Below are 13,763 nucleotides of genomic sequence, written 5' to 3'. Positions count from 1 at the left end.
ACAGGGACATCTGCCCAAGGCCCCACAAGGGAGACTAAGTGTCAGCATCCTGTCTGGGGAGATAAACACTAATTGGTCCCGGCATGTCATCTCGGGATTAAGTCAACACACACAGCACACGCGCCAGGGTGGGCATTGTAGCAATGTCACCTCCATACTAGACCTCTCGCCCTCCCCCTAACCAGTCCACCTCCTTCTCACCCCCAACCCACTGCCACACTCCTCATATTAACCAGTGAAATCCACACAATGCTCCATGACATCACCACCCCTCCGGCTTAAAGATGGTGACCCAACTATCTTTGGTGATCCTTACTTTGTACTGATGCCCTCAACTTGCAGCTTCCTTCAGTGGCATCCTGAGCAAGACATCCATCTGTACCTGCTGTCCGTGCTCCCTGTCTGCTCTGTTCCGAGGTAAGGCTCCGAATCTCATTCCTCTTTCAGTTTTCTATCCGCAGGATATCTGATCCAGATTTAAAACAGAGAGGTTTAGCCATCCTGATAAAATTATGACTAATGATTTAAAGTCCTTACCCCGATAATACAGCTCTGCTCCTCTGATCTAGATTAACTTCTTTATGTTGGGGTCAACAGCACGGGAAATAAACACAACACAAGGGTCTCTTTATCCAGATACATCTCTTTTCACACTGACTATCACATAGTCCTCAGTGCCCTGCAAGAAGGAATTTGGAAGACTTGCACTTGGACTTCAAACGACTGAAACTGAATTAGGATATATAGGATGGATAGATGGATGGATGGATAGATAGATAGATAGATAGATAGATAGATAGATAGATAGATAGATAGATTTCTATATATTATTTAGATATTTATTCAAAGAGTTTTTAGACATATTTAAACTTGGAACATTGCAGTTTCTTATTTATTAACTGAATGAAGTCACTTACAGCAATAAATTTAGTTACCTAATTTCTTCTTGGCAGCTTTATAACTTAGATTGCAAACTTTTCAGTAGAGTTAGACATTTACGTAATTATAGTAATTATGCTAGTTGGTAATTTGTTTATATTTATGTTATGTTATTTTGAAACATACACACACACACACACACACTATATATAGTAAAGCACACACACATGTACATATATACATTAATTGTAAATTACAGACAGAATATTTTTTTCCATTGCTTCAACTTGTCCTGTGCTATCGTCATAAATTTTTATTGGAATTTTTGGATTTTTAACTCATAGGCACCAAAGTCCTAACATGTTTCCAGCAAAAGATCCAGTGTGTTTTTCTCTTAGACAAAATTGCCTGTGGTACCAAAATCTGTCATTAAAATACCCTCCCACTAAGGGAATTTCACTGTATTCCACCATGTGCTCTGATAGAACCCGGCAGTTTGTCTGCGTCCATCTCCCCAGTGAGAGGGCAGCACCAGTCTCACTTTCAGATCCTTTTAAAATATGCTGAGAACAAGTTGACTGTATGTAAGTGACAACCTCATTGTTTTTGCTGCAACTGAACTATATACCTGCGTGAGACACATTCAAATATGGGGCAGAAGTGACTGAACCTCTTGCTGGGTTCTCCTGTTTATAATTCATCAAGTTGATTTTGTGTATATTATTAATTGTATTATATATATATATATATATATATATAATTATATATATATATATATATGCACACACTCACGCGCACATATATATATATATATATATATATATATATATATACACACACATATAGAGAGAAAGAGATATATATATCTATATTAATTTTGGATAATTAGATTGGAGATGCAAATTATTGCCCTTTTATGTCTTTAGTTAACATTTATCAAGGTGATGTTGATTATTAAGCATATGACTAGTTCCAGCATTGTATTATTGTATTTAAGTATTGTTTTCATTCGGCACTTTATGCCAACAAGGATAATTAATAATAAATATAATGGACACTCACAAAGAGCAGAGGAAATCCAACAGAGCTTTCTTTTGTAATGGATGTATGGAAAGTAAAAGAATGTAGATATCGATCTTGCCAATGGGGTAACAATCTGATAGATGGATATACAATACACAAACCATATAAACAGAAGGAAGTGCAGTTACACTATGGCACACTCTGCAGGCTAACAATCATCTGGGGAGATTTGCTAGGCTTAAGTTTAATACCTCTGTGCTCCTTTATTTGTAGATACTTCCCACTAATAAACAGGGAGCTCTACCGATTGGTCTCTAGGTATATACATGGTGCCAAACTATATACAGCACTAAAGCGACAGTACAAACTGTGTATACTGTGGAAAAATGGACTGAGAAAAATGTTCCATCTAATACAGGGACATAAAATGTAAAAGCAACATAGTTTAATGGCTTTGCCAATCTACCTTACAAAGGTAAATGGGAGTTATATCTAGGAGATCTCTAATCACTAACTGAACAAGAGTAGAGTGAGATTTATCTTCAGAGCATACAACTAGGTAGAGAAATACACCTGGAACATGAAGCCTATAGTTAGAGGATGGTAATGAAGTGAGGATGTTATCTTAATCACAGGGCTGATTATCTCTAATGCCTAGACAAAGATACTTCATGTCACAATTTAGCAGTGAAATCTTGGATTCAGCACACAAAATGAAAATTAAATAAGAGGCATATCTATCTATCTATCTATCTATCTATCTATCTATCTATCTATCTATCTATCTATCTATCTATATATTCCATATAGTTTGAAAGTTTGTGAGTCGAGCCCTTTACCTCTTTGTCTGTTATTGCCAAGTTTTGTTTTATCACTGTTTGTTCCAAATTGTAAAGCGCCACGCAATATATATATATATATATATATATTATATAAAATTAACTATATATATATATATAAATATATATATACTAAATATATATATTGCATATTGCATTGCGTTGATATATATATTGCATTGATATATAAATATCAGGAAGCAGATGCTGGCACTCAATGCAAAAGGAGACAAAACAGGCAGCAGGTTGTTACCAATGTTTCAATGTCTCGTTAACAAATTCGTACGGTCACAAATGTATATATATATATATATATATATATATATATATATTATATAAAATCTTGGTGAAAAGGCGGCTCACACAGTGACTCCCAAAATATGTGTCAGAGAAAGTCCTCTATTTGAAATTTTTTTCAAGAACAGAAAGATATATATATATATATATGTATATATATATTATATATATATATACACACACACAGTCACACACTATAGTAAAGCGCAGCAGATATATTATAGTGTGTGTGTATATATATATATATATATATATATATCTGTATAAACATTGTACAGATAAAAAGTGAGCCTGTAAATTAGATGAAGGGTTAATTTGCCCTAAACCTCATGACAAAGCTCCATTATGTGGCTATATTAATCCCAATGTGATTTGTGTTACTCAACCCGTTAACTCTGCGAGACCCATAGTGCAGGTGACTCCTATGCCCCGCACTGAGCAGGCTCATGCTGGTACTTAGGTCTCCTGGTACATTTATTGCAGTTTATAAACATGATCGTGATGTTGTGCTTTGTTTCAGAAAAAAGCCCCACCAAGACTGAGTATTATACTGTCCACTGGAGAAGTGGTGTAAGGTATGTAAAATCTATCCAGACTAAACTGTTTATATAGATATAATGGACTATCAAAAGATGTTAAAAGGACAGACAGACACACAGACAGAAGGCTATTGCTGTAACAGCTGGGGTTGGGCATTTCACTCTAATTATCAGGGACCAAGTGCTTAGCACTAATAATTTGGGATGGTCTTTTGTCTGTATTTCACTCCACCTCTTTCAGAGACAGCCAAAGTAATCTGTTGTAAATACAGAGTGATAACTTGTGGAATGTGTACTAACTTTAAGTGACTATTTATTTACAGTATCCTTTTAAATTTCCTGGTTATAATTAAATCAAATAACTGAAGTACAAACCACAAAAGTGTGCCTGAAACTCCAATTTATAATCTGAGCATAGAAAAATGTTTAAAGAAATACTAATATAATAATGATATACATGTATGTGAGGGGTAAAAATAGACATTTTCAAATCCATTACAAAATGATGATTTAAAATCTCAAAGAATTGTTGTTAAGGAAATAAAGCTATTAAGAAAAAAACAAAATAGACAAAAGAAAAAAAAATAGTTTTCAACAAAATATTCCAACTAAAAAAACACACAGATAAAACAAAACACAGAAAAAAAATATAGACCACAAAAAAATATATGTAAAAAACCTTATTGAATTACTTGTTTCTCTTTTCCATTATTGTATTTACAATACATCATTGCTTTGGATTGTATTTTCATGTGTACTGTAATTACTCAAATAAAAGTTATAAAAATAAATACATATTATATGTAAGATTATTTTCTCCAAAAAGAATTCTCCTAAGCCCATGAGTTAAACCTAAAAATAAAACATACATGTTTCAATAAGAAAAAAATGCACATACTTACCTTTCATCATGGCCCTTTTGTCTTTAAATGTAATATTTATTTTGACCAAACATTTATTTTCTGTAATATTAAGATGCAAATTTATAACATAACTTTACATACTACCAAAATTCGGCAAAACATCAACTATTATTATTCATTATTTTTTGAATGACAACACATATTAATCATATATGTCTTAATCATAAACATACTTCTGCGTAAAAAATATATTTGACACCATACTCCAATACTGACTTATATAAATGATATATATATATATATATATATATATATATATATACACATATATATATTCTTATCATTAATTATTATTTTATTGCATACATATTGAGGGGAATCTCAGTTTAAACACATTTTACATACAATGAGATAGAACAGAATGTAAAGATGACCCTGCTCGAACAGGTTTTGGGGAACATATATAACTGGAACATTTGTAATTCATGTAATAATTCATAAGTTAGCTGTGTACAATAATTACAAACAATATTTTTCTGGACAGTGGTATAGGCAAGTTCAGGGGGGGCTACAGGTGTTCAAAATCCACTTTTATACTAAATGTATTGGTTAAAATGTGAAGAAACCCTTCCATCTCTATTCTCTAGCCATGCACATCCATACACATGATTTGCATGTTTTACCAAAGCAGTATGTACATATAATGTGCATATAATGTTGGCTACATATATTGTATGTATTATTAAAAGCATGTATATAAACTTAGGTTAAACATATTTTGGTGCACTGCAATCTGAAGTTTGAATCCTCTCAGTCAAAACCTTGTTCCTGAGTGGGAAGTAATTACCTAAGTGTAGGTGTTAATGACAGTGTACTTATCTCAAGAAACATTACCTGGGCTGGCTGGCCAACTTCACAGTCACACTAATAGTGATCACTCAGATATGTGGAATGGAACAGGTACAGCTATAGCCACAGTCTTTCATATGGTAATTCTATAAAACAAAAGTGAGGGGGTGAAAACCAAACTGAGGCATATGAGAGAGAGAGAGAGAGAGAGAGAGAGAGAGAGAAAGAGAGAAAGACTAAGACAGCCAGGATCCCATGCAAAATGCACGAGCTGTGGTATATAGTGTGGTTGTCTTCGTGATTGGAACGTTACAAACAGTAAGCTATAGTACTGCAGGATTCAAATAAAAAAATTAAATTTTAGAAGTATATTACAGGCACTATAGTACTTATTGTTTTATTATTTATAACTTTAGGAAATGTTCTTTACACTCTGAGGAGACCAGCCTAGAAATGTGACAAGGCCACAATCTAGAAATGTACAGTATAGCCTTCATAACTTAACATTTCCTAATACTGAACTACAATTTATACTGGAATAAAAATCTAATACGAAATGAAAAGTTTAAATCAAACAACACATTTTATGGTACAAACTATGGGGACACTGATGAACCAGGTGCCAGACAGACAGGAAGAGTCAGAGACAAAGAATGGATTGAAAGTTGTACTTTGCGTTAATTACATTATTTGGATTGTTGAATCAATTGTTAGCCAAGGGCAATTTGCTTTGATGCTTCATCTATACATAAATAGTATGGAGGTGTGATTTAGGATCATCTTAATGAATTACCATTGAAAGAGTCTATCTGATATTACCTTATTTGTATAGAACGCAAAAAGAACTGAACTGTTAACGTCTTTATGTAATCCACAAGGGTCGTTACTAATACAACCATTCCTTTCTGTCACTACCTGGACCCTTGTGGGTAATAAAATATTATTCCTCAATATCATGGCTTAGTCGGTCAGTCAAGATATTTTATTTCTTATAAAACTTCATTTAAAGCCATAAAAAAGTTGTTTGTGTTCGTGTGTGTACAGCAGCTAAAAAAATAAACCTTCTCTTGTCTTGATACCTGATATTAAACATTTTTTTAATGTAATGAATTGCTACATGTATGTATTTATATATGTATCTATGTAGTCAATTAGCAATAGAAGTTATAAAACAAAGGTTCTAGAGCAGAGAAATCACTAAAATGTTGCAAAGCCCACTAATAAATTAAAAACATTCTGGATAATACAGTTCTCAAAATATATAATTAACAACACTTAATAGTTGACAACTATTCCTAATAATGTTATGTAGACCTCTTTAGATTCCCATATAGTAAACATGGTTTGGAAACTATATGAATATAAACATCATATTGTATATAGATTGCAATAACTATCAAAGCTAAAGGGGAGAAGATAAAAAGAGAAGCTACATTACTATAGATCCCATAAGGGAATACCCTCACTGACCAGTAATTGCGGTTTGAGCCAATTACTAAGTATCATTGCTATAATACTGCAGTTGAGTAGTTTATTGGAGTCCTATTAACTGCTAGTTCTATAGAGGTATTCTACTGTTATATCTCACTGGCTGAAACAGTTACAGATCCCCTGGGGTTGCCGCCTGGAGGGGGGTAAAGAGAATAATTCAGAATATTCTCTTCCAGATGTGATTCTGATGAAGTAGGCCAACAGATCCCTTATCTGTGTTTACCCAATTAGCACAGTATTAACACACCCTCGGTGATTGTCATTGACACCCAAACAAAAAGGTGTAATAGGATATTAGCTGGGGACACCTTACCCATTTTCTCCATGTTAAATAAATCCTTTTGTATCACTCAAATCTCTATGTGGAACCATTGTTCTGTGTCATTACCCCCCTGGGGAACATACTGTAAGAAGGAGGAATTTCCTAACAATAGTTGTGCCTTCATTGGACACATAGTGTTTGTGCGGGTAACCCTATAACATTTAAAATGCAGTAAGGACAATAGGAATTTTTCTATAAAAGTCTCATTATGCCCAAAGGAATAGCTAACTTTGCTGTGCAATTTATGTAAGCATCTGAAGCTCTAAAATTGTCATTTCAAATAGCAATGAATCTTCACTTCTCCCAATACTGGTCTTTCAGATGGGAAATTGTGAAATAGCACTGAAAATACAGTTGCACACTTAGAATATATTTTTAACACAGATTTTTAAAATATAGTGTGGTACCTAAAACATATTGCTAACGATACCTGATAGTGTGGTGGAGATGGAATTAGAAAATGTTTTATTAAACTCTACTAGTGTTTAAAGTTCTTGTTAAGTCTCCACCCAAAATTTAAGGGGAAGTGTGTCAGGGAGTAATGGGAGAGGTGGGGGAGTGGGCGGAGAGTTCCTGACCATCTTTCACTTAATTAGTTAGTGGTCTGGAGGGGGAGCTATTAAACCAAACATTGGTCTCACCTGGGCTCAGTACGCTCAGTCTTGGACATAGGATATAGTGTCTGCTTTCTGGACCCAATATAGCGGAATACAATTTCAACTCTTGACGTTTATTTTCAGGATTATCTAAAATAAATTTGCAAACCTGAGGAAGATATCTGTAAAGTGAAAGCATCTAAAAGAAGTGTTTATCCTTTTCACCCACCAAGGCAGCTCAGGCCTCGGAACCCCAAGCTTTGCAATGATGTCCTACATAAAACAACCACACTATGCAGTCAATGGGCTGACATTAGCTGGAACTGGGATGGATTTACTACACTCTGCTGTGGGATACCCAAGTAAGTTCAGTTTTATTATATTTTGCTACGTTTATTTTTTATTGTGTTTGGTTTGGGTAGGTTTGTGAAACTTCAAGCTGTTAAACAGCTAGATATGAAAATAGAAAACCACTTAAAATGTTAGCATTTTATTTATACAGCTAGAGTTAGAAGCAAAAATTGCACTAAAATAATTTACATGAACTAGAACTTTGGCATTCTTTATTTGGAGACTAAAAAAAACAAAACATAACAAAAAAACAAACAGATGTGAATATTAACAACACTGCTATTGTAATAGCTGGTGTAGATATACCATTTAAAAAAAAAAACAACAACTATGTATTATAGTGGATAAAAATGAATAACAATATATATTTTTGCAGTATCTAGAAATAAAACATATTTCATTGTATGTATGAAAGCATTCACCGTCTTCATGGGTTATACATAATGTGGACCAGTAACAAATATAATGCAACATTTTTTATTTTTTTATTTTTTAATATATAAAGTTTTTTTTTTTTATTGAAGCAAAAGCAGTGTACAGATGGTGTCAGTCAAGTCAATACACTATGAGTCCAGGTTATTTTTATTTTATTGTTTCTGCAAAATTTAAAACATTATATTATTTTTTCAAATTAATTCACAAATAAATAACATTTCAGTTTGAAAAATCATACAACTAGAGTTAATGTTGCATTTTGTTAATTTTAAAAAGCAAATCTCTTTTTTACTTGAACATTCAAGTTGCTGGATTTAAATTCATATTAAAATAGCTTTATCCATATTATGAACTAATATACCATCGTAAAACAGATTAAATTTGCCAAAAGCAGACACAGTACACATAACACTGCTTTGTTTGGCATTATATCTGGAGATATAAGTACATTCATAAAATGCAGAAAGTCTAGGTAAATAAATGATGGCATATAATTACATTTTAATATTCAGGCACAAGGATAAGAGTGGGACTGGGAAAAATTATCTTGCAAAGTTCGCCATTTTTACTACGGCACTCACTTACATAGGTAGCAATCATGGCACCGCTTTCTTCTGGGAAAGTGGCTGTTTCTGGTAACTGAAGACCAGAAATAAAATAACTATTTGTCAAGTTGCCTTGTTTACACTAACCTCTGGTTTTCTTCCTTACTAATCTCAGACACACCGCGGAAACAGAGAAGAGAAAGAACAACATTTACCAGGGCACAATTGGATATTTTGGAGGCCCTGTTTGCTAAAACACGTTATCCTGACATCTTCATGAGGGAGGAAGTGGCCTTAAAGATAAATCTGCCAGAATCCCGGGTGCAGGTAAATAGCTGGTAGCCCTTTCTATTAACTAGAGAATACAAATCAATGCTGATGCTGTAATAAGCACCATAGAAGTTGTGGGATTTCTGTAATAACTCTGGTAGCTACTCCTGCTGCAAAACTTGAAAATCCTACAGAGCAGATTGGAGTCATATAACACCAAACATGTTTAGAATTTAGCTGAAATGTGGGATACATTTGAAATATGTGTATATAGCTGGGGTTCTCAAATACAGTCCTCAGTAGGTCATTGTGGATTTCTTTAATCATGCACAGGTGAATTAATCTTTTTTTTTTTGCCAGGTCAGTCATTTATTATCTCACCTGCTTCCACAGACAGAAATCTACAAAACATGACCTGTTGTGAGGCTGAGAATCACTGGTATAAAAAAATAATGTAGAAACCCTTTGTTCTACACAGTCTGCTCTTCTTCAAGTTCTTGAAAGAAAGGGAGAAACTTTCTTAGTTATTACAAGGAAGCCCATAACATGGAAATTAAATAATAGTCTGATCTATATAATGTAGGGGGAATGTAAAGGTTTATTGTGTAGTTGTGTTACTTTGCTCACGATCTGAGGTGCAGTACTTAGCACTGCACTCTTAGGGGCTCAACACAGTAGCTTGCAAAATGCAGGCGTAGAATGCGCTCACTAAAGAAATTATGCTATTATGCTAAACTGAAGTAATTGCAAGATGAGTACAGCTCTGCACAAGTAGCTCATGCGTCAGTTTCACGTCAGCTGTAAATCAGATCTATTGACACCCAATCAGGTCAAAAGCATAGGAAAAGTTTCTAACATTTATTGATATTAAGATTTAATTAAATAAAAGAAAATAATAACATGTATAATCTAGAACAATGATATATACACTGACAAAATCATGTAATATACAGTATGCACATGCAATTACTATTATCATCAACATTTTCTTAGATAGTGCCCGCATGTTCTGTTGCACTTTATAATTAAGCAGTGAAGAAACCAGTTGAGCAATGAAGTAACTAATATTGGCTTCAGAGGTGAATCTGCAATCAGCCAATAAGCAGTGTTAGCTAGTGCTGGTGGCTGACTTTGCCATGCATTTGCATGACCCCTCTGGCACCTGCAACTGAGATGGCAAATCTGCATCTCAGTGTGGGCCTGCCTTAGTCACAATTAAGTGAGCGCAATCTCATTGTACTCGGTCTGCATTATTTTATTTAAACCGTTTCAGTAACAGTGCCCTCTGAATTTTTCATGACTATATTCTATTACTTTATCTCTAAAGGTTTGGTTTAAGAATAGACGGGCCAAATGTCGCCAACAGCAGCAGCAGAGCAGTGGACAGGCCAAACCTCGCCCAGCTAAGAAAAAGACATCACCTGCAAGAGAGACTAACTCAGAGGCCAGTACTAATGGCCAATACAGTCCTCCACCACCTGGCACAGCAGTGACCCCCAGTTCTACAGCTAGTGCAACAGTCTCCATCTGGAGTCCAGCTTCGATATCTCCCATCCAAGATCCCCTTTCTGCTGGTACCACCCCTTGCATGCAGAGATCTGCTGGATATCCTATGACCTACAGTCAGGCCCCAGCCTATACCCAGAGCTATGGAGGATCCTCGTCTTACTTCACTGGCCTTGACTGTAGCTCCTACCTATCTCCCATGCACCCCCAGCTCACAGCTCCAGGTGCCACACTGAGCCCCATCGCCACTTCCACAATGGGTAGTCACCTGAGCCAGTCACCAGCATCTCTCTCTGCCCAGGGATATGGTGCTTCCAGTCTCGGCTTCACCTCGGTGGATTGCTTAGACTACAAGGACCAAACTGCCTCTTGGAAGCTTAATTTCAATGCCACTGACTGCCTTGACTATAAGGACCAAAGTTCATGGAAATTTCAAGTCTTGTAAAGCAGGTCGAAGTTGGCTCTTCACCAACCTCAATTGACCAATCATCGTTACAACAGTGGGAAGATACTAAAATACACAAACTTCACTATGTCATTGTCTCTTTTTTTTGGCAAAAGAAACTGCTGGTAGAGTCCTGAAATTTTGCAGCCAGAAATTAACACGATTGTTCCAGGTTAATTTTTGTTTAAGGAAAAATAAAATGCCCAATCTGGGTTATAAAAGCACTTTCAATTAAGATAACCATAAATTACAGTCATTCTCTATACCATAAACCCAAGCCTAGTTCTTGGCTTTGCTTTTGATTATTCATCATGTTAAAGAGCAGAAAATGTTCTATTAAATTGTATAATTTTTTTTTAATAACAGACGAACAATTATTCAATTACTAGACACGATGGTCAAAGTTTACATTATATGCAGGTGAAGGAAATGGTTCTCCAAAGCTTTAGGAGTGTAGTAAAATTACTGTGATCTAAATGCATTGATTCCATAAATGTGCTTACTCTGGTACTTTCCACACTAATAAAACGAGGAAGCTTAAAAAACATTTATATCCTGAATTTGACTCAGAATATTTTCCATATTAGCCATTGCAACTTGAATTAATGGGTGTCAAATTTGATATCAATTCTTCACATTAAAATGTCTTTTAATTATAAAGTGTTGAAATAAACTTAAAGCAGCAATATCTGATCTTGTCATATATCTAACCATACATTTACATACATAAACACCATTCTATAAGGTGTATTGCATTAATGTATGTAGACATTCTGACATAGCAAATAATAGCTCCCAGCTCATTACAGACTATGCCTGCTCTCAAATATCTTTCCCGAGTGGTAAAATTCAAGCATTGTTAGAAAAATTATAACATTACAGCTATGTAAACCTTGGCATATTTGTGTATTATATTTTAAATGCAGTTTAATTTATTTTATAAAAGCTCGTGGCCCATCTAAAAAAATGTTACGGCTTGTCGTAATTCTTAATCTTAAATCAGAAATGTGTCTCCACGTTCCAACTTTTTTTTTTCTATTGTGTTAAATAATATAGTGCTATGTGATAGCTTGTGTGTCTGCTGCCGCTAATATTTGTTAAGAGAGGAGTTTGTTCCCATAGATATATTATATTATTGTTAATTGAAAAACAAAAAAACTGTGTTGGATATCATTAAAATATACCAAACCACTTCCTTTGTTTCTTGCATATTTGGTTAATTCTGATGAATATAAAGTACATAAAAAAAACCTTACTAAAATATTTATGCCGTTCTTGTTTCTCCTGAAAAGAACAACTATGTGATAGCTAAATTGTGATTTGCTCTAATTAGTTTTGTAATCATTTGATATACAGACAATATCAAAATAATTCATTAAATGATTCCCCCAGGAGAAAAACATTCCAGGAAGAGTTTTTGCAAGACTGACACTTAGGGGTTTATCCAATTAGCCCCAATATATTTTGGGTGGCGAGAAAATGGGGATTTTTTTGCCGATAATAACTGTTTTTTATGATTTGTTTAATCCTAGTAAAATCTTTGTTCAGCCATACAAATAGGATTTTTCGGCCGAAAACACATAGGATCCGTGATAAGTTCACGAATATATGTGATTTCGCCATCGCAGCGAAGAAAACAAGACACTTTCCAGGGATTATTTCTCAGGACACGTCAGGTCCTGAAAAAAAAATACACGATAAGTGTCGTCTTTCAGGGCTCATTGGATAGCCCCGTGGATCCGTTAGCACCTTAATAATGTTCGGGGCTAATTGAATACCGCCCTTAACCTGGGTACACACCTGAATGATCCGGCAGTCTTGGGATGGACAAATACGAAGTAGCAATATATTGTACACACGGCACAATCCACTATACGGCAGCACAATATATCGTTACAGTAATAATGTTAGCGTACCGCGTCGTACATAGCATCGTCCCATCTGATGTGCTAAATATCAGATGGAAAGATGTGGCCACACAATTCATCAAACAATGAATTGATTGATATTGGGAATATACGTTACACAGTGGCCAATACTGTATGTTGTATAGTGTGTACCTAGATTCAAATGTATCTGCTGTACCTTGCTTTCCCATTCATGGTGCAACAGTCTAGTACAGTCAGAACAAATTATAAAATAACATACGTACATCTCTTTCTAAGATTTATGAAAAAGAAATAAAGAATAGTAATGTATAGGGCATTTTTGTAATTTTTTACGTTTTGTATTTTCTCCATGATAAAAATATTATTTATTTATTTTAATATAATAGGGACAGGATGGATTTATTTCAGAAGCAGCAAATAGCAAGAAGTGAACACTTATAAAGTGATTTGTGAACCCATAACTGACATTTTCAAACAACTCATTAAAAAATAAAAGTGTTTTGTTTTTGGTGATGAAAGATTAGGAATTCCAATGTTTACAGTCAGCCAACTTGAATCCTATATAGTCCAATTTATGTAAAAATCGGCTACAAATTTAATAGTACAAATCACTCATCAAGAGAT

General features: G+C 34.5%; 1 protein-coding gene across 4 annotated transcripts; it reads left to right on the top strand.

The window, feature by feature from the left end:
* Positions 1–282: 282 nt before the first annotated feature.
* Positions 283–12,442, top strand: CRX (cone-rod homeobox). Of its 4 annotated transcripts, none has more exons than XM_088477177.1 (5): positions 283–417; positions 3,559–3,613; positions 7,932–8,060; positions 9,205–9,356; positions 10,627–12,442. In XM_088477177.1, exons 3-5 carry the CDS (start codon positions 7,964–7,966, stop codon positions 11,248–11,250), a joined length of 873 nt encoding a protein of 290 aa, XP_088333303.1. In that variant the 5' UTR covers positions 283–417; positions 3,559–3,613; positions 7,932–7,963; the 3' UTR covers positions 11,251–12,442. The 4 variants fall into 4 exon arrangements, with proteins under 4 accessions (XP_088333303.1, XP_088333301.1, XP_088333302.1 ...); XM_088477175.1 differs by having other exon boundaries at positions 7,843–8,060; XM_088477176.1 differs by lacking the exon at positions 283–417 and adding an exon at positions 1,416–1,463 and having other exon boundaries at positions 7,843–8,060.
* Positions 12,443–13,763: the final 1,321 nt, after the last annotated feature.

The sequence above is a fragment of the Taudactylus pleione genome, unplaced genomic scaffold (genome assembly GCF_031769625.1).
Source record: "Taudactylus pleione unplaced genomic scaffold, aTauple2 ptg000199l, whole genome shotgun sequence".
NCBI lineage: Eukaryota > Metazoa > Chordata > Amphibia > Anura > Myobatrachidae > Taudactylus > Taudactylus pleione.
This window is presented reverse-complemented; position numbering and strand designations above follow the sequence as displayed.

Excerpts from the sequence above, each read along its gene's own strand:
- CRX (XM_088477177.1), top strand. The coding sequence starts at position 7,964 with ATGATGTCCTACATAAAACAACCACACTATGCAGTCAATGGGCTGACA. Across the intron at positions 8,061-9,204 it reads CTCTGCTGTGGGATACCCAA|ACACACCGCGGAAACAGAGA; the intron begins GTAAGTTCAGTT and ends TACTAATCTCAG. Across the intron at positions 9,357-10,626 it reads TGCCAGAATCCCGGGTGCAG|GTTTGGTTTAAGAATAGACG; the intron begins GTAAATAGCTGG and ends TTATCTCTAAAG.